Source organism: Ochlerotatus camptorhynchus, unplaced genomic scaffold, assembly GCF_037179485.1.
Source record: "Ochlerotatus camptorhynchus isolate MF236.1 unplaced genomic scaffold, CSIRO-AGI_Acam_v1.1 ptg000002l, whole genome shotgun sequence".
NCBI classification, from domain to species: domain Eukaryota; kingdom Metazoa; phylum Arthropoda; class Insecta; order Diptera; family Culicidae; genus Ochlerotatus; species Ochlerotatus camptorhynchus.
In genome coordinates, this window is record NW_027040494.1 from 1,933,512 (window position 1) to 1,959,121 (window position 25,610).

Sequence of the window (25,610 nt, forward strand, 5' to 3'; positions counted from 1 at the left end):
GATGCCACGCAGGAGCATTCCGCTTCCGCTTGGGTCTACGTAGTTCGCCACGCAGTTCGCCCTCAGCTTCCTCTGGCTCAGACTCGGTATCCTGTTCCTCAGACTCCTCTTCGTCGAAACTTTCGAATTCCCCGTCGGATGTTTCCCTTTCCGGGTCCACGGGTTGGACACTGACTCCGTCCTCTTGATCATGGTCTGCTGAAACACGGATAAACTCGTCTCCGTTGGAACACTTCCTCTCCACGAACACATTCTCCATCAGGTTGTCCTCAACAAAGTCCACATCGCGCGCTACTATAATCTGCTTCTTCACGGGATTCCAAACCCGGTACCCGTTCTGGCTGTATCCCAGAAAAATGCCTTTCCAGGCTTTCGCATCAAGCTTACGCCGGAGCTCATCCGGAACATGAACGAAAACCTTGCTACCGAAAACTCTTACCTTCGATACATCCGGCTTCCGGGACTCCCATCGCTCGAACGCTGTTTGCTTCGTGTTCAGCGCACTGGTGGGGCTTCTGTTAGTCAGGTAGGCCGCTGTCAGCACAGCTTGCCCCCAGAACCTCTTTTCGACACCTGAATCCTCCAGCATTGCCCGAGCCTTCTCGACGAGGGTCCGGTTCAACCGCTCGCTCACGCCGTTCTGCTGTGGCGTGTACGGAACGGTCCACTCGACTTGGATTCCTTTGCTTCGGCAAAACTTCTGGAATCGCTTGTTCTTATATTCTCCGCCATTGTCACACCTTAGACGAGAAATCTTCTGGCCAAACTTCGCGGAGACCAGGGCCTCATACTCTTCGAAATAGTCCACCACCTGATCTTTCGATCGCATCAAATAGACCACCGTGAAGTGGCTCCAATCGTCCGTAAAAGTGACAAAGTATTTCACTCCGGACAGCCCTACCGGCGTAACAGGGCCACACACGTCCGTATGTATGAGTTCAAGTACACGCGACGACCGATTACCACCGGACGCAGAGAACGGTTTTCTCGTCTGCTTACTGACGACGCACGAATCGCACACAATCATGTCCCGATTGTCATTCGCGGGGAACATGTTCATTCCCGAAACCATGCCATCCTGAACTAACTGCTTCAGACTGTTCTCGTTCAGATGGCCGAACCGTCGGTGCCACAATTCTGAACTCTTCCGAATTTTACCGCACGACAACAAGGCATCACCGGCATTGTGCCCAACCGAGTAGAAATCTAGTTCGTACAACTTTTCGCGACGAGACGCACTCGCGACGACTTCGGAACCTCGATAGACTTTCGCTTTCCCGGACTCGAACACCACACGCATACCGGCTTTTTCCACCTTTAGCACTGAAAACAAATTGCAGCGAAGTTTAGGTACGAACAGTGCATTTTCGACCGTGCACTCAATCTGTTTCCCGTCAACGACCGAAATCACTTTCACTGTGCCGGCATGTTCGGCCACAATCGTCTCACCGTCCTTTGCAATCGCAATCTCGACCGGCTTCGCCATACGATGCAATTCGCTGAACAGCTCTCTGTCCCGGACGAGATGATCCGTGGCACCGGAATCAATAAACCACCGGGTACGATGCCGGTCAGACAGATCCATTCCGCCGCTTACACCGACAAAACAAACTCCCTTTCCGTCGTCCGCTTCGGCAACATTGGCTTTCGACTTTTGCTGCTTCTTATTACCTGCCTGCTTTTTCCGATCCAAGCAATCGATTTGTTTATGGCCTTCCTTCTTGCAGTGAAAACAAATCAGCTTCCTCTGCTTCACCACCTTTGATCCGGAAAAAGCTGCTTCTGCACCCTGCGAGGAAACCAATTCCATACCTCGCCGCTTGGTTTCTTCGTCCAGCAATCTGCACTTCACAAACTCGAGCGACAGGTTATCTTCGGGCATCGTCTCGAGTGCCGTGACAACTCTGGAATAAGAAGAATCGAGCGTCAAGAGAAGGTGGCAAACCACGTCCAAATCCTCCAGAACAGCACCAGTCGAACGATACTCACGGACCAGCTTATCAAAACGAAGAAAATGTTGCTGTAGATTTCCGTCTTCGAACCGCAGCTGCAGCATCTCCCGCTTCAAATGCATGCGGCTCGCGATGCTACGGCGCTCGAATACCCGATGCAGGGCGTCCCAGATATCCTTGGGGTACTGCTTGCCTTGGATATACTCCAACTGGGAATCGTGAATCCTCGAAACCAGCAGGGACTTGCATCTGCGGTCTTTCTTCATGCGTTTCTCCAATTTCCTCGCTTTTTCCGCTTTCACTTCGTTCGTGTCGTTTTCCAGGACAATCAGGTCCTCCACTTCCGCTGCATATGTCTGGATGCACTCCACAAGCTCGTGCTCTTCCAGGAGAATCTGCATCCGGAACTTCCAGGCAGCGAAGTTCAAGCCATCGAACAACGGCAACAACACACGATCGAACTTTTCCTCCTCCATAACGAAAACACCGCACTTCCGATACTTATCCGATAAAACGCGACCGGGCCCAAAACCTGAAGTGGTTTCGGATACACCAGGACGAAAAAAACCGAGAAAAATAGCGATTTAAGGAAAAACGAAATTGAACTTTATTGAAACGTGTTTTACTTTTGTTTACTCTGAGCGAATGAAGTAGTAGAAAAACGCACAGGGGCGTACCAAAGGTAGGGGCAACTAGTACACTGTGGTTACACTCTTAACATAGAGTACACGTGCAAGAGAAGATGAATCTCTTTGTTCTTCCAGTTTTGCAAAATTGTTGCTGTGATATTGTCATGGAATCAATGAAAATGAAATCAATGAAAGCGACGATTTAAACCATTAATGTTTTCAGCAAAGTTTGTGAAAATGCTAAGATCTACAACTTTGTTGAACATTTTATTTTTCTAAAACGCAAAGAAAAAAAGCTAGAAATTTTATTTTTTGTCCTAAGGGATTTAAATTATGGACGACCCCTTCATCAGATGCGCCTTTTCTAAATATAAACTTGTCTGAAGACGCCAACTTGATTAAACTGCATCTTTATGCACTTATTTAGTTTTTACCTGAAAAACACCCACTGTGCAATGACATGAAAGCAATCTTGAATAACTCTAGTATTAACATTATCTACTCCAACCGATTTTCCTAATGAAAAACAAATAACTCTAAGTTCATCTAATGTAATTGGGTGAAAACCTTCAAATCTATAACTACTATTAACTGGCTGTTTTATTTCGTCAATTCAATGGATTGATTAATCAATGAAACACTGTCCACAAAATAATCATTAAACTTAGCTGCAATTACTTGTTCTGACTGTTCTAATGTGCCATTAAAAGTTGTGGACCGCGATTTGTAATTGCTAGGTTTTAATAAAGATTTCAAAATTTTCCATAACTCTTTGCTTTTGTTTTGATGCTGATCAATCTTGCTTTGTACATATTCACGACGAGTTTTGTTTATCGATTGTGAATACTTATTACGCGCGATTGTGTACCTATTCCAGTGATTGTCATTATTTGACCCACAAAACCATTTGTCCCCTTCCCGTTTAAGACGCAAAAGATCCAAATTGTACCAGCTGTTCGAGTTCTTCAAAGAAACAAACTTTTGCTCAACTAGTTGATTGGTACACGTTTTCAAAGCGTTACAGCTGTAGATTCATCTAAGTTACCGGCCGCGAATGGAAAATCCACGCTCCTCTCAACAAGATTCGAAACAGCTTGCTTCGAATATTTCCTCCAGCACTTCAATTTTACAAAATTATCGTTATCGTTAACATGGTCTCAGACATTAATCACTAAGGTTTTCATGATCGGTTATTTTCAAATCAGTATCCGTAACTGAACAAATGGAATCAAAATTGGACTAAACGTGGTCAATTAAAAATCTACTGTGCCTGGAAATACGCGTATATTCATTAACCGTTTGCTTTAAATAAAAAAAAACTCAGTTAAACGCTTCAAATGATTCGAATTATGGCTATCACGCCAATTAATATTAAAATCACCAGCCAATATATTTAATTTACTAAAATCAAGGAATGTCTCGAGCAGTTTCTCTAAAACTTAAACAAAACGCTGGTCACTAGAACCCATCTTCATGCCACGTACAACTGTAATACCCAAGAACTAGAATGTGATAAACAAGCAGCAACAATATATCCCGGAATACTACATATACTGATACAATACAATAAACTTTAAAAAAAACATGGTACAATAAACTTTTCCCCAGACTATTTATCCCAGAATGAAGCCGATAGGAAAACCGTGGAACAGAACAATTGAATACAATCTGACAAGCGCGTAGGTGGAAAATAATCAAAACAAATCAAGAAAAACGATCAAAGCATGCACGCCTGTGGGTGAGGTGATGGATCGTGACTGAGAAAATAATGTCAGCTCAGGAGTCTACTAAGGTGCAAAATGCGCTACTTATTAGTTGGAATGAAGTTTTATGTTTGAATTTGTATGTTTTCAAAAAATTTACATTTTTTTTCTTTTAAAATCCAATCATTTCTCCACAACTTTTTCTCAAACACAATTTTGATACAATTTTAATAAACGGTTTCAGAGTTAAAATTTTTGAAAAAAAATATGGTCAGTTTTTCCAATCTTGATTATTCATTAAATCGATTTTTTCTCTCACGTTTTTGAAAGCTAAAGACTTCTTGATATGCCTGCGAGACATATTGCGAATTTTCCGTTTGTGAAGAATTTCGCCATGAACTTAGCTTTATTTTAGAGGTTAATAGACATTAAGCAAACGGATACTCGAGACTCTTTAGCATGCTACCTAAAACCACACATCGTAGCATCTGTTGGAGACTAAATTTAGGTACCAACCAAACTGGTAAGGTAAATGTGACATTCCAGTTGGATTAGTATATAAGTCGTAGATAAAAAATGGATTCCTCAGTGGTGTTGAGTACTTGGTACTGATGAAGTTTGCAAGTAGAAGACGAAATACGCGTATGTGTTAAAAGTAAGCAATTATAACGGAATTTAAAGGAAATAAAACAACACACTCAAATAGCTCTTCATAAAGGGATTCCATTAAATGGATCGACAAAATTGAAAGATACAATCATTCTCTTTCGAAAATATGACCTTGTTAGCTCAAGAGCGTTCAGCATAGCAGCCTTCGAAGAATTTTCATGATTCTGTAACTCGGAAAACTTCTTAAGTCTTTTAGGGACTTTGGAAATTCTTCGAGATTTTGAACTTTAAAATATTAACTTTATTTTAGAGCTCAGAACAATTGTTGCTGTTTGATAGCAAAAATCTTTTTCATGATTATTGAAACTACAATATTTTTTCAAGATCTTTTTTTTTGTATTGATGCAATGAATTTTTGGTAAGGCGAAAAAAGAAACTCTTTGAATTCGACCCTTGAGCTTGTCATCCTTGGCCGATAGTAGGACAGGACGCGTCAGCTCAAACGTAGCTTCCCTGTTGAAATTTAACGTTTTGTGGCACGTAGTCCCGTCCAGTGCTGCCAAAGTTATGGTCTGTTTCGAAAGGAAAAAAAAATTTCTTTTTGTTGCATTATTTTTGAAAACCGATAATGGATCAAGAGTATTTTCAGGTAGAGTAGTGGATGTTCTAACAAGAATAGAGTTGATAAAAGTGAACCCGTGACAAAATGTGATATTATTTAATCTATTCGGAAATTTGAAATCTCGTAAAGAAGTTTTATGATAATTTAAAGAAATTAATTATAATTTTTCATCAGCTATGAGTGGCTATTATGTGTAAAGTTGTGATTTTCCTCAGTTGTCATGTATGTGCATAGGTTTAATTTCCTTACTAATATGCATAATTTTACTTGAAACTGTGTATATTTTTGGTTTTCTTAATTATTGTTATTTTTAGCCGTAAGCTAGTTCATTACGTTGCTGCGTATCAATTATTTTTTAAGCTTAATCAGTTGCTGGCATAGACGGAGAATCTCACTTCGTAAACGTGCTTCTATTGGACTTGAATTCTTATCTTGATTTGCTACCTGCCCTATATTATTCTCAACTTGTTCCATATCCACTCTTCGTCTAGCCATTAAACAATCACCAATGATCTAAAATGATTGGCTACACCTAATCGTTTCGATTTAAACAAAATTGTATTTATTTATTTGTTTTTTAGTAATTACTTACGCTGCATAGTCTAATGTGGGGACGAACTTCAAACAACGGCACTTCTTCCTAATTAAAAACGCACGCCCGCACGTAACCATTTCCAGCGAATGATTGGGTCCTTGGAAACGGTAGAAATGATGCCCTGGATTCGCTTTATCGCTTCTTCTACATCCGATTACCTTGCACTTCATTTTGGAATTTCAAACGAACCAAAATAGAGCAGATTGGACAAAATGAAAATGACTCAATGTAACCGCTGATGTTGCTATGCCAATTATGTGTGTCATGCCAATCTTCTAGCAATACGGCCAAAACAATTACAAACAACCCTGTATTAATTTCAGCGAGGCTTCCTTGTGTTATTTTCAGCCAATCAGAGAGCGGTTTCCTTTTGACACCATGTTGGTCTCAAAATTTAACATGAGCTGCCGCCACCCAGGGCCGATACTAAAGAGATGAACCAGCAGCAGGCTAGAAATCTCTATAAAAAAGTTCAAATTATCACCACCCCCTCCCACACTAAGGCGCTGAGTGTGGCCCGCACTTTACGTAGAAGCCCACCATATCACTGCTCTTAGTAATGCTGCTGTACAAATTTATGAATTTCAAGAAGGGAGATCGTATTCTACCATTTTACCCCAATCAAATACAACCACTGGTATTTGCATTTGGACCCCAGTATGCTCCTGAAAGATATCCTTCGGCATTGACATCTCTAACACGACTGATCGCATAGTCCATTCCACATTAAACGCGGCATAGTCGCGTTCGTATGCAAACAACCCGAGCGAGCACGTGCTAGTGCCGAACGAGCACATGTTATCGCTTCGTGCGCCTATTCTGCAGTATACCGGTCTGTGGTTTGCACTTGAAACCCGTGATGACGCACTTTCAGATGGTTTCGCTGCTTGCCTCATGCGGTTACCTACCGACTACGCTTGCTTCATCATATGTGGCTGGTTGGGTGCTGGTGATTGTTGGCAACGTGAAAATGAATGAACTTGAGGGGAATTCATGCCAGACATTTTTTTCTATCGTTGACTGGGTTACGGATGGTTGTTGCCAACTTGCCTCTAGATATCGTTTGTGTGGATGTCGTTAGGAATTTCTACGTTGAGTGACATACATTGATTGGCTAACAACGCGTTTATTATACTGAAATGCTAAATATGCCACAACTCAACTAATTTAACAATCCGTTAGTTTAGATTCTGGTTATGATTAGAAAACAATCGATTACTTTCAATTCTACATTACATTTAAACTTCAACAAGTATTTCAGAGTCGCTAATTGTCAGCTCGTTCCAACCAAATGGAATCTTCAGCAATTTCTCATTTTCCAAAATCTTTCCCGGTGTTAGGCTGCCTTTATGGTATCCACGTCCAATGTACACCGTTTCGCCCCACATGGTGCGTCCGCAAATGACGGCCTTCGCTGGAATACTACCATTAAACGGGACCCACGCAGCTCGAGCGTTGCATAACGCCTCGTAGGACTCCATTTCGATTGTCTTTCCGTTGTGGCAAGTATGGCAGAGGTTTCTGCGTGGAACCACCTTCGCTGGAAGTTGATTCCCTTGGTACACGACGCGTCCCACGAAGCTTGGTGATCCATCTTTGTCGTAACCGGCCAATACGGCACCTCTTGGCACAGGAGATTTGCTGGTTCCTGCTTGCCAGTCCACTGTAAAATAAATAAGCCTTATCAATTTGGATTGTTTCGCACGGCAATTTGCTACTTACGCGCTTGAGAGCACTTGCTTGTCGGTAGGCTGATGTCCACCAGAATGTCAAATTCTCTCAGAGTAATTTCCTTGAAATCGTACGGTATCTTCAGTACCTTACTGCACTCAAGAATCTTCCCTGGAGTCAAGCTACCGTTGTAGCGGCCGCGACCAAAGTACAGCTTTTCACCAAACCGATCACGACCGCATTCGATAGCGTTGAGTGGAAACACTCCGCGGAAGGGAACCCACGATACGTTGGCATAGCACAATGCCTCATACTCGGTCATTTCGAATTCCAGTCCTTCATCACCGGTATGGCACATCCGTTTGCTTGGCATCACTTTAGCAGGCAGCGTCAATCCATATCGAAAGACACGACCCAAATAGATAGCCGCTCCATCACTGTCGTTTCCTGCAAGAAGGGCACCAGGTGGAACACGACCATTACTCAGGGTGGAAACCCAGTGTCCTCCAACGCTCTGTTTTTGTGCTGAAATAAGGTTGAAAAAGTCAGTGGTACTATCGAAGAAAAGAAAAGTTCATGCATACATTCCCTGGAATCAACCAGAACCTCATACTGGGGCTGGGCATGCTCGGTTCCACCGAATCCAATATACAGACATCCTTGACTGGGTATGATCTTTCCAGGAGTCACACTGCCTTCATAGTGACCTCTTCCTATATAAACCCGTTCTCCGGTAGCAGTTTTCCCGCAGGATACGGCTCCTTTTGGAAGGTCTCCGTTCTTGCAGGGAACCCACGTAAAACTAAGTCCACATAGAACCTAAAATGATGGAAATTTAAACGTACTTGGTTGGGAACGGAAATCAGTGCACCAACCTCAAAGTCTGGCTTGGAGATTTCGAATCCATTGTACGTCACGAATGCTACCCTACGGATGGGAATCACCTTGGCTGGTAAAAACTGCCCGTAGTGGCTGGCACGGCCGACAAATATCGGCGATCCATCATGATCGGCGCCGGCTCTGACCGCATTCGGAGGATGAACGGCAGCGTCCGGTGACCATTGAACCCAGGTTTGAGCTAGAATGGTGGAAACATTCGAAATGGGTTTTAATAATATCGTGGAAAAATGAACATTATTCCGTTAAAAAAATCGTAATGCCTGCGTGATGGTGCATCCTGGTGCACGGTACAACAAAGGGAATTGAAAACTGTTCTTGATAACGTGAAGCCATTCTCGTAGGCGGGAACATGGTTCATGGACTGCCTTTGAAATATCATATATATTAATTATCAAACATTATTCAGTGATCTCATGTTCTATATTAAGACCAATTTGCTGTCAAACGGAGACCGGTTTTCGATTGGCTAAGAATTAAAGGCTGACTAAAAGTAAATTGGTACGTCCCTCGCGCGCCGTTCTACGGTTGGGAATCGAAAATATTTGACAGTGGTTTGTTTACACTTCTATATAGAAAAACTGGTGCTAGTTTGATCAAAGTAGTCGATCGCGTTCAGAAATAACGTCAAATAGAACTCGAAAGAAGAAAAAACATTGTTCAAAACACCTGGAAAATCCGGAGTGGTCCGGTTCCAAGCTGGTTAAAGTGCTGAAGATGCCGAAAACAACAGTTTGTCGAGTGCTCGAAACCTACAAGAAAACCCTGAGTGTGGAAAGGAATCAGCGGACCTACGAAAAAACTGGAAGCAGGGATCGTCAGCTGCGCAGTGTGTTAAAGCCAACCCCGGTCTTTCGATCCGAGATGTGGCCAGAAGGTATAACGCCAACTTTCAAACGGTGCGGAACATCCTTGCCAGGGAAGGATACATGTCGTACAAAGCAAGTATCCATCCAAACCGGCACATGAAGCAGAATTCCGTGGCCAAAAGCGTGTAAGGCTCATGTACGACCGTGTTTTGACGCAACACAAGGGCTGCACTTTGATCGATGACATAAGTCAAACTCGATTTTAAGCAGCGGTCAAAAATTTTACATCGCAACTGGGCGTGGGGATGTGCCGGGAAGATTCATGTTCGTGTTTGCCGACAAGTTCGCGAAGAAGGTCATGATTTGGCAAGCGATTTGGAGTTGTGGCCTGAAAACGGAACCATTCGTCACATCCTCGACGATGACATCCCAAGTTTACATCGAAGAATACCTGAAAAAGCATGTATTGCCGTTAATCCGCAAGCATAAGGGCAAAGTCATCTTTTGGCCCGATTTGGCCAGCTGCCACTACTCCAAGGTGGTTCTGGAGTGGTATGCTGCCAACAAGCTCGAATTTGTCCCCAAGGTAATGAATCCTCCTGAGGGCTACAAAATGGTGATTGTCAGGAGCGATATACCTAGCTCCGGTCCTCACAAGTTCCTACCTCACGCCTCCACGAGTCATATGATCACAAAAGACTGCCAGCTGAAACATGGACACAGCTGGATGGCGTAGCCTGGGCAATGTTGTCAATTCTATAATAGCAGAGTGAGGAGATGCGACGCGAAGCAAAAGCCGCGATAGAACGGGCGAGAACCAGAGGAGCCAAGAACGAAGCCCGTCAACGGTACTCGGCTCTAGAGAAGGAAGTCAAGCGCTCTTGCAGACGGGACAAGCGAGCGTGGGTGAACTCCCTGGCCTACGAAGGGGAGAAAGCCGCAAACACTGGCGATATACGCCTCCTCTACGATATCTCACGACGCCTGAGTGGAGCAAGGATGAACCCGAGGATGCCAGTGAAGGACACGACTGGACAATTGCTTACCGACCCCACTGACCAGCTGAAACGGTGGTTTGAGCACTTCGAACAACTTCTTCAAGTTTCGACGGCCAACCAGCCATCAACATCTCGGCATGATCCGCCTAGGGTGCGGCGCATCACTGACGTCAATTCCGAGGCCCCATCACTGCAGGAGATTGAAGCAGCTATCCGAAGCATGAAATCCAACAAGGCTCCAGGGGTCGATCGCATATCAGCAGAGATGCTCAAAGCTGACCCCATGCTATCCGCACAAATGTTGCATAAACTATTCTGTAATATCTGGGACACCGCGACTTTTCCGGTCGACTGGATGCAGGGCATCTTAGTGAAGGTCCCAAAGAAGGGGGATCTGACTGTGTGCGACAATTGGTGAGGCATCATGTTACTGTGTATTGTTCACAAGTTGGACCCTGGATTGAAATCCCAAGCGCTGGACCCTTCAACGTGGCCGGAAGGTATCATGTTTCGAGAGTTCAACGGTTCCCAAAAATTTCGAAAGCCCGTCAACCCGTCTCCTACTGGCTGATCCCGGGATGCAACGTCGATAGCCTAATGGAAGCCCCCAAGCCACCTGAAACAGTCGTGCCCATTCCTGCATCCTGCCAACCGAGTCGTCCCGGGCCTGTTAGGGTAGGGGAGGGGGTCTTCCAACCGGAATTATCAGGCAAGTACTTTCCACTATCGACTTATGCTTCGCCTGATGTACCTTCGACTTATAGCACGACTTCTGTTTGTTCAAACACCAATGACGAGATCGAAACCGAGACTGCTAATACTGCATCAACTACTTCATCGATACAAACCAACTACACTTCGACACCGAGACGCCCGCTATACAGCATCATGGAAGCCCCCGATCCTCCCGACATGGTCCAGTTTGCACCCCGTATCAACTTAGTATCCTGCCATCAGAGTCTCGGTCCCGTTGTCGGGAGTGGAGAGGGGGTCTTCCAAACAGTGAACACCGGCAAGTACTCAAGCTTAACAACCTGCTCGCTCCCTGATGATCATTCACTTTCTAGTGCACCCGATTACCAGCGTTGCGTGACCTCGTTCAACGACTGTGGGGGCAGTAGTGGAACCCCATCAAGACATCGATTTCTGTCGGTTTATTACCAAAACGTCAGAGGTCTACGAACGAAAACATCTGACTTGAAGTTAGGATTATCCAGCTGCGATTACGATGTGGTCGTTCTCACCGAAACGTGGCTCCGGCCCGATATAATCGATGCGGAGCTAACATCGGATTACTCGCTGTTTCGATGTGATCGTAGTGAATCAACAAGCAACTTGTCGAGAGGCGGGGGTGTGCTCGTTGCAGTAAAATTGAGTCTGCACTGTACCGAGGTATCTTTAACCGACTGTAGACAGCTTGAGCAAGTCGCTGTGTGCGTGAAACTACCAAACCGGTCTCTGCACATTTTCGGTATTTACCTTCGTCCGAATTCTGATCCTGCGTTATATTCCACCCACTCTTCCGCTGTTCAGTATGTTGCTGATCGATCGGCGGCCAGCGACATAGTCTTACTTCTTGGGGATTACAATCTCCCTCAGCTGCAATGGACCTTCGATGAAGATGTCAATGGATACCTGCCTGCAAATGCCTCCAGCGAACAAGAACTCGTACTAACCGAATCCATTTCTACATGTGGTTTGGTTCAACTAAACTCAATCTCAAACCCGAATGGCAGGCTACTCGATCTGGCTTTTACGAACGCTCCTGACGATTTTGAAATATCGCATCCTGTTTTACCACTCTTGCCTATCGATCCTCACCATCCGCCGTTAGAACTTCAAGTTGATGTACATAGATGTGTGCACGTTCCAGCAAACGCTCAGTCGGACTCTATTGATCTGGATCTTAGGCGCTGCGACTTCGAATCTCTCAATGCAGAATTTTCATCGGTTGACTGGGAGCAGCTTCTTCAGGGGCACTCTGTCGATGATATTGTTCTTCTGTTTTACGACAAGCTTTACGAAATTCTCCACTTGAAGGTCTCTCGACGCCGCCCTGCTATTAGTGGAGCCAACAGGAAGCCCTGGTGGTCCATTGAGTTAAGAAACCTGCGCAACAGACTGCGTAAAGCACGTAAACGATTCTTCGCTAACAAAACCATTGAAAACCGAGAATCGCTTCACCTTGTGGAACTGTCCTACAAAGAGCTCGTAGCTTCAAGCTACCATGAATACATGCAGAGGCTGCAATCGAATTTGAAACAAAACCCATCAATGTTCTGGAGGTTCGTGAAGCAACAAAGGGCAAGCAATCGTGTTCCGGACAATGTCAAGTATGGTGACGTTTTGGCCTGCTCTTCTGAAGAGGCAGCTAATCTTTTTTCGACCTTCTTTCAAAGTGTGTTTAATGCGGAGTCGCCCCAACCTCACCCGGGTTGTTTTCAAAATGTGCCATCCCATGATATCCACCTTCCTTTTTTCAATTTTTCTCGTGAGGAAGTGTTGAGAGCGTTAGCCAAACTAGATGCGTCGGAAGGAGCCGGAGTCGACGGTTTAACTCCAACACTGCTGAAGAATTGCGCCGAGTCTATAGTTAAACCTTTGACGATACTGTTCAATCGATCGTTAAATGAAAAAACATTCCCAGGTTTATGGAAAACTGCCAAAATGATTCCCATCCACAAATCGGGTAGCGTGCGGCACGTTGAAAATTACCGCGGGATCTCGATTCTCTGTTGCCTGGGAAAGCTCTTTGAATCCTTGGTCCACGAGGTCTTACTGTCTGCAGCAAAACCGATAATTTCGGAATACCAGCATGGATTCGTTCCCCATCGCTCTGCAACAACCAACTTATTATGCTACACCAACGTTTTGTTTCGTGAGATTGAAAGCCGGAATCAAGTGGACTCTGTATACATTGATTTTTCGAAAGCATTTGATACTGTTCCGCATAGCTATGCCGTGGAAAAGCTGAGACATATGGGTTTTCCCGATTGGATAGCCGACTGGCTAATGTCTTACCTGACTGGTAGGAAAGCATTCGTCCAGGTGAACTCAGCACGATCCAGGACCTTCTACATTCCATCTGGAGTTCCACAAGGGAGTGTGTTAGGTCCATTGATCTTTGTGCTCTTCATCAATGACTTGTGCCTGCAAATATCTTCTGGAAAGTTGTTTTTTGCCGACGACCTCAAAATCTTCAGAGTCATCAAGTCTGTTTTGGACTGTGTTGCTCTGCAGATTGACATCGATGCCCTTTCACGATGGTGCAAGGAAAATGGAATGTGCGTGAACATCAATAAGTGCAAGGTGATCACTTTTAGCCGTTGTTGGATTCCCATCAATCATCTTTACAATATTGACACTGCTCCGCTGGAACGTGTGCAGTCTATCCGTGATTTAGGAGTTATCATGGATTGTAAGCTTCGATTCAACGAACATATATCCACCGTTACTGCCAAAGCCTTCTCCGTTCTTGGGTTCATTCGCCGCAATGCATCTCAATTCACCGACGTGCACACATTAAAAGCCTTGTTCTGTGCTTTAGTGCGAAGTATCCTGGAATATGCTGCTCCCATTTGGGCACCGTACCATACATCTCAGGTGATCCGCATCGAACGTGTGCAGAAATCATTCATTCGCTTTGCTCTTCGGCACCTACCGTGGAATGATCCTGTCCATCTACCTGCATATCCAGAACGATGTCAACTAATTGATCTGGAACTGCTATCGGCAAGACGGCTGAAATTGCAGCGGCTGGTTATATTCGATATCGTCCAGAATAACGTCGACTGTTCGGATCTTCCCCTGCAAGTATCACTGAACGTTCCACAGCGTCAGCTGCGGTACTCAGCACTTATCGCAGTTCCCGCACATAGAACATGTTATGGTCATAACAACCCGCTCAGTTCTTGCCTCGGAGCTTTCAACAATGTTAGTGATTTGTTTGATTTTAATGTGTCCAAAAATTGTTTTAAAAATAGGATTAAAAACATAGCATAAGTTAAACTAGTCTGTACGACACTGTCGAAGACGAAGAACAAATAAACAAATAAACAAAGTTCTGTGCAAAGTTATCCTGAATCGGATACAGGAGAAGATCGACGCGACTTTCCGACGGCAGCAGGCAGGATTCCGTGCCGGAAGAACTTGTATGGACCATATTTTCACGCTCCGCATCATCCTGGAGCAGGTCAATGAATTCCAAGAGTCCCTTTATTTGGTATTCATTGACTACGAAAAAGCTTTCGACCGTCTCAATCACGAGAATCTGTGGGGCGCCCTGAGACGCAAGGGAGTCCCGGATAAAATCGTCAACCTCATCGAAGCGCAGTATGAGGCTTTCACGTGCAGAGTTCTGCATAACGGAGCCTTGTCCGACCCTATCCGGGTAGTCGCTGGTGTGAGACAAGGATGTATACTATCACTGCTACTGTTTCTCATCGTAATCGACGGGATCATGGTAGGTGCAATAGACCGTGTACCGAACCGTGGGCTGCTTTGGCATCCTATCACCATGGAGCATCTCAACGACTTCGATTTGGCTGATGATGTTGCTCTACTAGCACAACGGCGCTCTGATATGCAGAGTAAGCTCAATGACCTAGGCGAACGCTCCTCTGCGGCGGGTCTCACCATCAACGTCAACAAGACCAAATCGTTGGATATCAACACGGGCAACCCTTCCAACTTTACGGTAGCGGGGCAAGCAGTGGAGAAGGTCGAATGTTTCCAATATCTTGGCAGCCAAATAGCGTCGGACGGCGGGACCAAGAGCGACATAGGTGCACGAATCAAGAAGGCTAGGGCTGGCTTTGCGAGTTTACGAAACGTATGAAGATCCAACCAGATAAGTCAACGCACCAAAATCCGAATTTTCAACTCGAACGTGAAATCTGTGTTGTTATACGCCAGCGAGACGTGGTGTGTATCAGCGGAGAACACTCAAAAGCTGCAGGTCTTCATCAACCGATGCCTGCGATATATAATTCGTGCCTGGTGGCCTCACAACTGGATCTCGAATGCCGAGCTCCATCGTCGAAGTCATCAGAAACCGATAGCAACAGAAATTCGAGAGCGAAAGTGGAGGTGGGTCGGCCACACACCGTCGGCCGCCCCGTCGACGGAAACGAAATCTGCAAGCAAGCGCTGGATTGGAATCCAGCAGGACATCGCAGCAGAGGCACACCCAGGGGCTCATGGCGGCGGAGCCTCAATAAGGAAATTAAGCAAGTCGATAGGAATCTGACCTGGGCGCAGGTCAAGGCAAAAGCAAGCAGCCGCCCAGGATGGAAGTCTTTCACGTTGGCCCTTTGCACCGCTGGTGGTGCACAGGACCCTTAAGTAAGTAAGTAATGAATCCTCCGAATTGCCCGGAATTCCGACCAATCGAAAAACACTGGGCAATTTCAAAGCAGCGACTTCAACGAAGCGGCGGAGCAGTCAAGGACATCCAGCAAAAGCGGGCAAAGTGGAAGAAATGCTCGTTTTCACTGTGCGGGCGCTGATGGGCTCCATCAAGAGGAAGGTTCGAGATTTCGTTCGAACTGGAGAAATGTAACCATCTAATGCTGTAACTTTGAAGTTTCAATAAAAGTGCTGTAAAGCAACCATTAATGGACTTTTCAAACTTATTGAATCACGAATGTCTTTTTGTGCGTACCAATTTATAGGCAGCCTTTACACAAGCAAGCTTCGATGATGCTACAATATACATGGTAATTTGCTGTAGTTTTTACGCAAAATAAACATGGCTTTGAAAATAAACATGGCTTTTTAGAAACGGTAGCTTTGGATTCAGGCTTATTGATTGCTGCAGCTGTGGACTGGCGGAAGAATATAACGGATTCTAATATATGTAATTCCAGCGCATTATAAATATTCAGGGGGCCCATCCTGTTCATCAAAAGCTCCCGACCTTAACTTTCGCTGTTTTCAGTGCATCGAATGTTTCGTTTGTAGCAAATCTCTGTGGGTGTGGATGGATGTTGCATTTTGTAGTGAGTCGTTCTGGTGGTGACTGCTGTCAGAAGCAGCATGAAACACATAATTGAAACGTATCACAAATCGCTTTCAACCTGGCACCACAGCGCCAACGTTGGACGCCGACTGATGCTAGATTTATTTTTGTGTCTTCTCGAAAGAATGACGTATACTTGTTCTTGGCATCTTACGTATTATATTAGTATACGTATGCTAGACACTGATCTACAAAGAATTGAAAGTGGTTTGAAGCAAAAATGAATCATTGTAAAGTTAAGTGACATAACTCCATTAAAAAAAAAAAAGTATTAATTCAGTGCCAACATTTCAAAGGGGCGTAATTGCTTTTGTAAACAATGGCTTTAGCCGTCAATTTCTCGCAACTAAAAGCTCGCTTTTCCAAATTAACAATGCTAGCTAGTAGAGGAAACATTCCTCTACCTGTTGGTGTCATTATTTTTTATGAGTGAGCTTTTATTCGCAAGAAATCGACGACTAAAGCCATTGTTTACAAATGCAATTACGCCTCTTTGAAATGTTGGCACTGAATTCATTGTACACTTGAACACTTGACATCCAATGCAACCTTTGTTTCGATTCCCATTTCTCGAAAACTCGCCTAGTCGACTCACACCCCTATGTCACAAGGTGCTTCAAGTGGTCTTCTCTCTCGGGATGGTCATGAACATGGTAATCACTAGAGAGATCGGTTGTAATATGCAAGGTCAGCACAAGTAGCATTCGTACCGTGCCAAACCAAAACTGTTCGATGATTGCTTGATGGCATCTTCGCTGATTTCACAAATATTTCCCAAGTAAAATAAGATCGCTAGAATTTGACCGAAATAAATCAGCTGATTTTGTTCACATTTCTTCTTTCCTTTTCGTTGAGCCAGTAACCTTATCTATTTTTGACTTTTGCCACGTCGAACCGGATATTGCCATCTTCGCTTCAATTTCACAGTTTTAGACTACACTCTGACTTCACTCAGCTTCTCACCTGATCCACTCGCAGATTGATCACCATCGCTGGGAAACTTTTCCCACGGTACACTGTATCCTCTCCGGCACAGGTGCATTTCAATTGAAATTTCCAATCAACTCTCGTTTGATAACTAACGTGTTAGGATCGCGGTGCGAGAAAATCGACTGAAAGGAACGTAGGCAAATTCTCGCGATTCAAAGTTCAAAAATAAAACTGTTCCGTTATGCTGGCTTGTTTTCGCACGAAAAATGAAAATCGTGAAACAAAGAGCGGTAGGGGAAATTTGCTGTCTGTAGTGTAGAGGATGGTGAAGATATGGCGTCAAGTCATGCATATGTTTCGGTTGTTTGCGAAGTGTCAATTGCAAATTAGTGTGATGGATTGAATTTTGGGTTTTCACAGAAAATACATCTGGAGGGGGGTTGGCAATTATCCACGGTCCATACAAATTTTAAAAATTGTGTATGGACAATTGTCTACGCAGGGGAGTGGGGAGGGGGGAAAATCTCAGGCAATCCCAAAAAACTGTTTAAGTAGTGGTGATTTTTTTTGTATTATAGTCACTTTTTAAGTCATTTGTGACTTGTCTTTGGTGGAGATTTGAATTCGTCCCAACAAACCATGGAAGCAGAATAAGAGCTTATTCTGGCAAAAAATATGCCTCTTCAGCTAAAAATTGGCGGGGTAGTGTATAAGACACGACCGCATGGTTGACGTAGACTACGTTGAGATGTTTAGCGAACTTCTTGTGCATTTTTTTTATATTGATTTAAAATACAGTAGAAGTAACTTATTTCCTCAATTTACTCCATTTCCTGTCCTTGACCTGGCAATTTCCTCTAGTTTATTAGTTATTTTTCTGACTGTTTCTGAACTTTCCGCTAGGGATATTTTCGCATATGAAACACTTGTCTGTAATCTTCCGTTATAAAATCTATTCCCCGTGCACACTTCAATGGTCATCCCATCACGTTTAACCAAACGCTTGATCGCAGTGGAATACCTCCTGTGGGAAATCGCTCACAAGCACGTATTGCACATCCTAGCCCAAGTAACATTGTAAGTTTTATTGAGGTTTTAAAGCACTCTACAAGTCTAAATCATGGTCTACAGTACCCTCATAAAACCCAAATTGTTACTTGGGAGGTAACCAATAAGCCCGCTAATTTGGAATGATTTTGTTATATAAAGCTAACATACGACTAAAACAGGGCGTTGGCGCATTATAAGTCGGATTATTACTAAGCAGGTTTGTTGGTTACTTGGGATTGCCCCCTCACCTTCTTTCCATCAGCATAATCGAAAATTTGATATTCAGAGTTGTGTTTTCACAAAATTAGAAAGTTTGGCCCATGTGACCCTGAGTTCAATATTTAATCAGAATTTACTACTTCAAGCAATCAAAAATTCGTCCATCCAAGTAGGGTCATAATTCTAAATGTTCATTGGATAGCATAACGTTCGAATTTATCCGCCTCTTAAGCACATACTGAGGAACTAGAACTACTAGTATTCAGTAATATATCTCTTAACTTTTTCCATTCTTGTATTTACAAAAAGATGCTCCAACCCATTTTCAGAGGTTTTATTTTCATGAAACCGAACTAAACACAGCACCACCCATAAACGCGCTAATCCACTTGGTGCATGCATTTTGTAACAAACAACAATGTGAAGCTCTACTTAAGATGTAAATGAATTTTTACCGTCCCTCTGAATCCCACTTCAACACAGGGATGGCCAAGATAACCTTTTTTGCTGTTTTATTTAAGCATTCTGCTAACAACCCAATTTCATTACTTCATTTTGATGGCTACCAAGCCTTTGGGATTTTCCTTATTAGAGAGTTGAATAAATTTTTCTCCTTTAGTTTACTTAAATCTTTGGGTTTTTTTAGTTAGGTAGGTTCCGATTCAACACATTGTAGTTTAATTTTTATACCTATGATCTTGACTTTTTTTACCTAGGGGATGAGTACTTAAGGGGGTAAGATTTTGATAAGTTCTTTAGTGGGAATGACACTGATAAAGACTGCACATTGTAGTCGAAATACGTATCTGTCATGGATACCAAAATTAATTAAGTGGAATTTTTTATAGCAAGTGAGTGGAAGTAAGCCTGCTAAGATCAGAATATGCCACTTCATGGGTATATTTTTACAATGACTCCTCCCCGCGAGAGATCAACCCCTTCAAAATAAGTCTGATAATTTTAACTGAAAATATAATATTACATAATATTTGAAATTTCACAAAACCACTTAGTTATGATAATTTGAATTTGGGGTCAAATTGGCCCCAAGGTACAGACAACCTAAGTTTTTTTTTACATTGACAAAAGATTAATAGACCTAAATTTGGCATAGTTCGAACGATGATAATTTGTTGAAAAGAAATGTCTATTTAGCAAATGTCTTGGTGGTATGTAAAAGTTCAATTTTGATAAGAGTTCCATTGAATCAAAACTCTGCGAGACGATGTCGTTTATGGATTCATGACACCCATTTTATGTTTGGATGTTGATAAGTATGCAATCCAACCTAACTTGAGGAATGCATATAATAAAAATCGCTTTTGTACTGACTTTATTCTTTCTTCATGATTGAAAAGACCAAACTATGCTGAAGTATTGACCTGCCATAAGCAATGTGCAATATTTTTATCGTATACGGGTCATGAAAATTATAGCAGAAGCGTTTTATATTGTTGGCTCTGTTTATAGTTGTATTATAATCATCGATGAATGTAAGTTTAGAGTCTAAGATAATATCGAAGACAACATATCAAGGAGACTGGTAACTTTGCCTGAATCCGAGCGACAGACACAGTAGCGCTGTGCTCGAGCGAAGGTGGAAGCAACGCATAGAAAAATGAGCAAATGCACAAATCTTTCTTCGGAGGATGTTGTCTTCGATAATATCTAAGTCTCTCTAACATTCTGATGTACAATTACCTTATTGTTATGTATCCATTTTATACTAAAGGTAATTGAGTTATTTTTTTTCCGTGTTGGATGTATTCATCCCTGCCATAACTTTGATCTATTATGATATTCCCCGTTTTTATATTGCTTTATCAGTTATGTCGTATCACTATTTTGTGAAGCGACCGACATAGACTGACCAAAAGCATTTTCCCAGCCAGGTATTACATTTCGAATGAAATGTACTACTTTACTGGGACCTGTATTCCAAATATCAAAGGGTTCTGCCAGCCCCTTATCCAGAAAAATACGCCTTTTATTGAAGATTGCTGCACAAGAGCATAGCAGGTGTTCAGAGTCTTCTTTTTCTATACCACAGAATCGACACATATCCTCTTGAAGTTTTCCTATTAGCTTCAAATGATATTTACATGGACAATGTCCTGTTATCAAACCAGTATAGACACTGAGATCTTTCTTTGATAGTTCAAGAATTTTGCTATTCATTGAAATGTTCGGAATTATGAACCGTTTCGATTTCCTATCAATAGAAGTGTTGTTCCAATTGGTCTCCACTTTCATTTTTTTCCATTTCTTGAACTCCATTTTAAGAGAACAAGTAGAAACTCCACAGAATGGTTCTGGTCCTATGAATTGCTGTGATGATCCTAGCCTGGCTAACGTATCGGCTATTTCATTCCCTTCAATTCCACAGTGGCCAGGAACCCAATATAAGTTTACTTGGTTTTGACAGGCCAATTTCTGAAGTGACATTGCACATTCCCATACGAGTTTGGAATTGCATGTTGCTGATTTTAAAGCATTTAATGCTGCTTGACTATCAGACATAATGCAGATATTCGAATGTTTATAATTCCTGCGCAAGCATATTACAGAGCATTCAAGAATTGCTTGAATTTCTGCTTGGAACACGGTTGGCCAGTAACCCATGGATATTGAGATATCTATCCCTGGACCAGTTACCCCTGCTCCCACACGGTTGTTCAACCTTGAACCGTCTGTATAAAAAACAGTTGAACCTGGACGGATGTTTGGTCCCCCACTTTCCCAAACATTACGATCAAATTCTGCTGCATTGTATAAACGATCGAAATTATATTTTTTCTCCATCCAGTCTTCATTTTTTAATACAAGAGAATCAATATCAAACATTTTTTAAATGCTAAGGTGTCCTGTAAGATCACCTTCAAGGAAGTACTTTGTTCGTTGAGTCCTTAAAGCGCTCCTTTCAGCTTCTAATTGGATAAATTGATGCAACGGAATCAGATAAAGTAGAGCATCTAGTGAAATACTCGGTGTGCTGTTCATTGCACCAGTTATTGAGAGAGTAGCAAGTCTTTGCAGTCTCCCCAGCTTCTTCTGAGCCGATTTTTCATTAGTTTTCGGCCACCAAACTAATGATGCGTAGGATATTCTGGGTCTTACAATCGTCAAATAAATCCAGTGGATCATTTTTGGTTTTAGGCCCCATTTCCTACCAAATGTTTTTTTACTTATCCAAAGAGCATTTATTGCCTTATTAACAACCTGCTCTATATGTGAATTCCAGTTAAGTTTACTGTCAAGAATGACTCCCAGATACTTGACTGTTCGTGAAAGTTCTAAAGAGGTTTCTTTCAATTTTAAGTTATTTATAGAAAATTTCCTTTTCCGTGTGAACGGTACAATAGTGGTCTTAGAAGGGTTTATATTCAACCCTTCTTTAGCGCACAACGACGAAACATAATTTAAAGCAGTTTGAATTCTATTTTAAATGATATTATCAAATTTTCCTCGTACTATTATGACTATGTCATCAGCAAAGCCAATTATCTCGAAGCCCTTTGCTTATAAGTTTTTGAGAAGTTCGTCAACAATTAAAGACCATAAAAGAGGTGAAAGCACACCTCCTTGAGGACACCCTTTTACAGCTCTAACTGTTATGGATGAGCATCCAAGATTTGCTGAGATTTCTCTTTTAGAAAGCATCTCATTAATCCACTTAACGATGCTTTTGTCGAATCCACGCTTCAACATATTGTTTTTCATGGAGTTATAAGATGCATTGTCAAATGCTCCTTCAATATCAATGAATGCTGCTAGTGACATTTCTTTTGATTCAAAATATTTTTCTAGTTTTGTAACAAGCGTGTGAAGAGCTGTTACTGTTGATTTACCAGCTTGATATGCAAACTGATATTTACTCAAAGGAATTGTAATCAAGTACGTTGATTTTATATGCTGATCTATTATTTTCTCCATTATTTTTAGCATAATGGATGATAAACTGATCGGCCTGAAGGATTTAGAAGAAGTTTTATCCTTTTTATTAGCCTTCGGAATAAATATAACCTTTACTTGACGCCAAGTTATCGGAATATAACTTAATCTTAAGCTTGCTCTAAACAAGCCTGTTAGAATGGGAGTCAAAGTTTCTATTCCTTTCTGAAGTAGTACTGGAAAAATTCCGTCCCTACCTGGTGATTTGAAAGGAGCAAAAGAATCAATCACCCATTCGACTCGTTTTTCTGAAAAAATTTTATTGGCCAGATTACGAGCGTCTTTCCTGGCAATCTCTAACCCAGTCGATTCATTCATTGGTGTCTGAACTTCCGTCCTGATTTTTCCAGAGCCAGTTTGCGCTGCACGTGTATTTTGGTCTTCATTTATGTTGGTAATTGAACATGGAAAGTGTGTTTTCATCATTGTTTCTAATGTTTCTTCCACAGACTTAGTAAAAGTGCCGTCTTCATTTTTAAGAGTTCCTAAGCCATTTGAATGATATTTTGAAAGGACTTTTTGCAATCTGGCAGCAACTGGAGTATTTTCAATGTTTTCACATGTATGCCTCCAGTCCTTCCTTTTAGATCTTCGGATTTCCTTATTATAACATGTGAGGGCTTCCCTGTATTGATCCCATTGTCTTGTTATTTTCGCCCGGTTAAATAGCTTCCGGGTTTTCTTCCGAAGTTTCTCTAAGGTTTTATTCCACCAAGGTACATCCCTATTCGTAGAGCGTTCCTTTGCAGGACAGCTGTCGTAATAAACTTGTTGGATTAAGCTTGAAAGCTCATGAGAATTTTTCTAATTGAGTTATACATATGTTCTAGCAAACTTTTGTTACACCAAGTGTGGAATATCTGTATTTCAGTTTTGAATGTGTCGATGTCTTCGGCATTTTTAATTCCTAAAAAAAAAAGTTGTGTCCAAAGTACGACCGCATTGTTGCCGTAGGAGTACGAGATTATTTTTACTGCTCCATTCAATAACAATATAAATGGATTAGACACTCAACTGCAAAATAAACAATTCATTATTCAAATTTTTGAAATTGGGCGTTTATTGAATAATTCCTAACATTTTTCGATTACATTTTTGAAAATATAAAATCAGTTTCTTTATTATTCATAATCAGGTTCCAAACATTTTTACCCAACTAATGTTGTGCTAAGTAGCATATTTTTCGATTTAGAGCCAATGTATGGCAAGCATAGACCGAAACAGAAAAAAAGTTCAATAATCTTTGAGATTTGATCATATGCGTAGAACAATTTTTTCATCAAATATGATCTTCTATCTAGTCTTCAGAATGAAGACATATCTTTGAATTCGGAATCTCTGGGGCGGGTTGCATAATGAAACGACTACGACTTCAACTTCTAATTCCCTTTTGGAAGACATTGATTTACAAATTCCAAATTCTTGTAGAATTCATTATGGTACACGCCCCTAATTGTACCAGAACAGGGAGTTAGCTTGTTACAGCCTCATATATTTGCATTACCCAACAAACAATTGAGAGCTCTTATACAACACCTGAGTTGATCAAACGTTGAATAATAGCTTCCAGAGTTGAACAAGAATGTAGTTGTATTGCGATTTGATTAAAAGTTTTAAAAGCTGTTGGAGCACTCTTAAATGATTGTTTACGTTCGGTTTAACTATATGCTTTATAAAACCTACGATAACTTTTATAGCACCTTAGTTAAACCGATTGACAAGAGCTATATAGAACGTGGAATAAACGCATCAAAACAAACCATTGGGAGCTTTTATAAAACACCTGAGTTGATCAAACGTTGAATAATAGCTTCCAGAGTTGAACAAGAATGTAGTTGTATTGCCTTTTTGGTTAGAAGCTTCAAAAGCTGCTTGGAGCACTCTTAAATGATTGTTTACGTTCGACCAACCACCAACCACAATTTTGTTGCTAAAAATAGCACAAGTGATAGGCACGTTTATATGGCCATAAGGCAATGATTATTCGACTGCAAGAGAAGTCACTCTCAAGATGAGCTTCATATACTTCTCTCATATAATCAAAATAAATATGTATTCAAGAATAGAGCAGATGGAAACAGAAGCGGCTGGCAATCCGGGATTATGAGTTCGAATCTTGCTTCGAGAAACCCTCGGTGGAGTAGAGGTAAATTATATGTCGGTGTTATTAATAAATGTAAACATTAATTTAAGACATATATCATATAATCAACGATAACTTTTCTAGATAAATTCTCTCAATTAATGATTAGAGAGATTATTTGAAAGAATATCAATCAAAGATTAAACAGATGCTTGTTACTACTTCCTCCATGATCACAGAATGTGCATTATGGCATAATTACATATTTTTTCAATGTGCACAAATAAATTAAATTAATAAAAACTGTACAAGCAATTATTTTGGCGTACCACGACAAATGTTAAACTAATTTTAATCTGTTAGGAGGTGTCTACAAACGTTGTATTAGAGCTTTCACCAAAAAAAATAAAGCTTGAGTTTAAATATGTATCTATAAACGTTGTATAAAAGTTGCTTCTATCCGGTTGTTAAGGAGTCATTGAAAAGTGCTATAAACACTTTTCACCGCTTGCTGTACAATGATTATTTAGGAGTCATAAAAAAATGCAACAAACGCCTCTCAGGTTTACTCTCTACTAAATTTCAAAGCAGCTGTCAGGAAGTGTCTACAAACGTTGTATAAGAGCTTTCACCAAAACAATAAAGCTTGAGTTTAAATATGTATCTATAAACGTTGTATAAAAGCTGCTTCTACTCCTATACCGCGTATACATATAATGCTGTAGTTGAACAGGTTCTCCAAACCAGTGTAAACAAGAGTTTTACAGAAGTTGTAATAAACAAATTGTACAGTTATTATTCAGCATGCAGTTGAATAATATCACAATGGAAGCGTTTCTTCAACAAGAAATTGATTTTGGGTAAACGTTTTAC

The 25,610-nt window shown here is 41.8% G+C and overlaps 2 protein-coding genes across 2 annotated transcripts in view; one reads left to right on the forward strand and one right to left on the reverse strand.

The window, feature by feature from the left end:
* The window catches only part of LOC135705241 (HMG box-containing protein 4), a 153,662-nt gene extending 133,056 nt beyond the window's left edge, over positions 1 to 20,606 (forward strand). The window contains exon 6 of the mRNA XM_065226890.1: positions 20,592 to 20,606. The gene's annotated coding sequence lies outside the window, so the exon portion shown is untranslated. The remainder of the gene's footprint in view (positions 1 to 20,591) is intronic.
* Positions 7,295 to 17,646, reverse strand: LOC135704922 (uncharacterized). The gene is made up of 5 exons (XM_065226492.1): positions 17,468 to 17,646; positions 8,657 to 8,859; positions 8,366 to 8,600; positions 7,833 to 8,306; positions 7,295 to 7,773 (listed from the first exon to the last, which is right to left on the reverse strand). The coding sequence occupies exons 1-5, from the start codon at positions 17,544 to 17,546 to the stop codon at positions 7,349 to 7,351; spliced, it is 1,416 nt and encodes a 471-aa protein (XP_065082564.1). The 5' UTR covers positions 17,547 to 17,646; the 3' UTR covers positions 7,295 to 7,348.
* Positions 20,607 to 25,610: the final 5,004 nt, after the last annotated feature.

Excerpts from the sequence above, each read along its gene's own strand:
- LOC135704922 (XM_065226492.1), bottom strand. The coding sequence starts at position 17,546 with ATGCACCTGTGCCGGAGAGGATACAGTGTACCGTGGGAAAAGTTTCCC. Across the intron at positions 8,860-17,467 it reads TCAATCTGCGAGTGGATCAG|CTCAAACCTGGGTTCAATGG; the intron begins GTGAGAAGCTGA and ends CCACCATTCTAG. Across the intron at positions 8,307-8,365 it reads TCTGGTTGATTCCAGGGAAT|CACAAAAACAGAGCGTTGGA; the intron begins GTATGCATGAAC and ends ACCTTATTTCAG.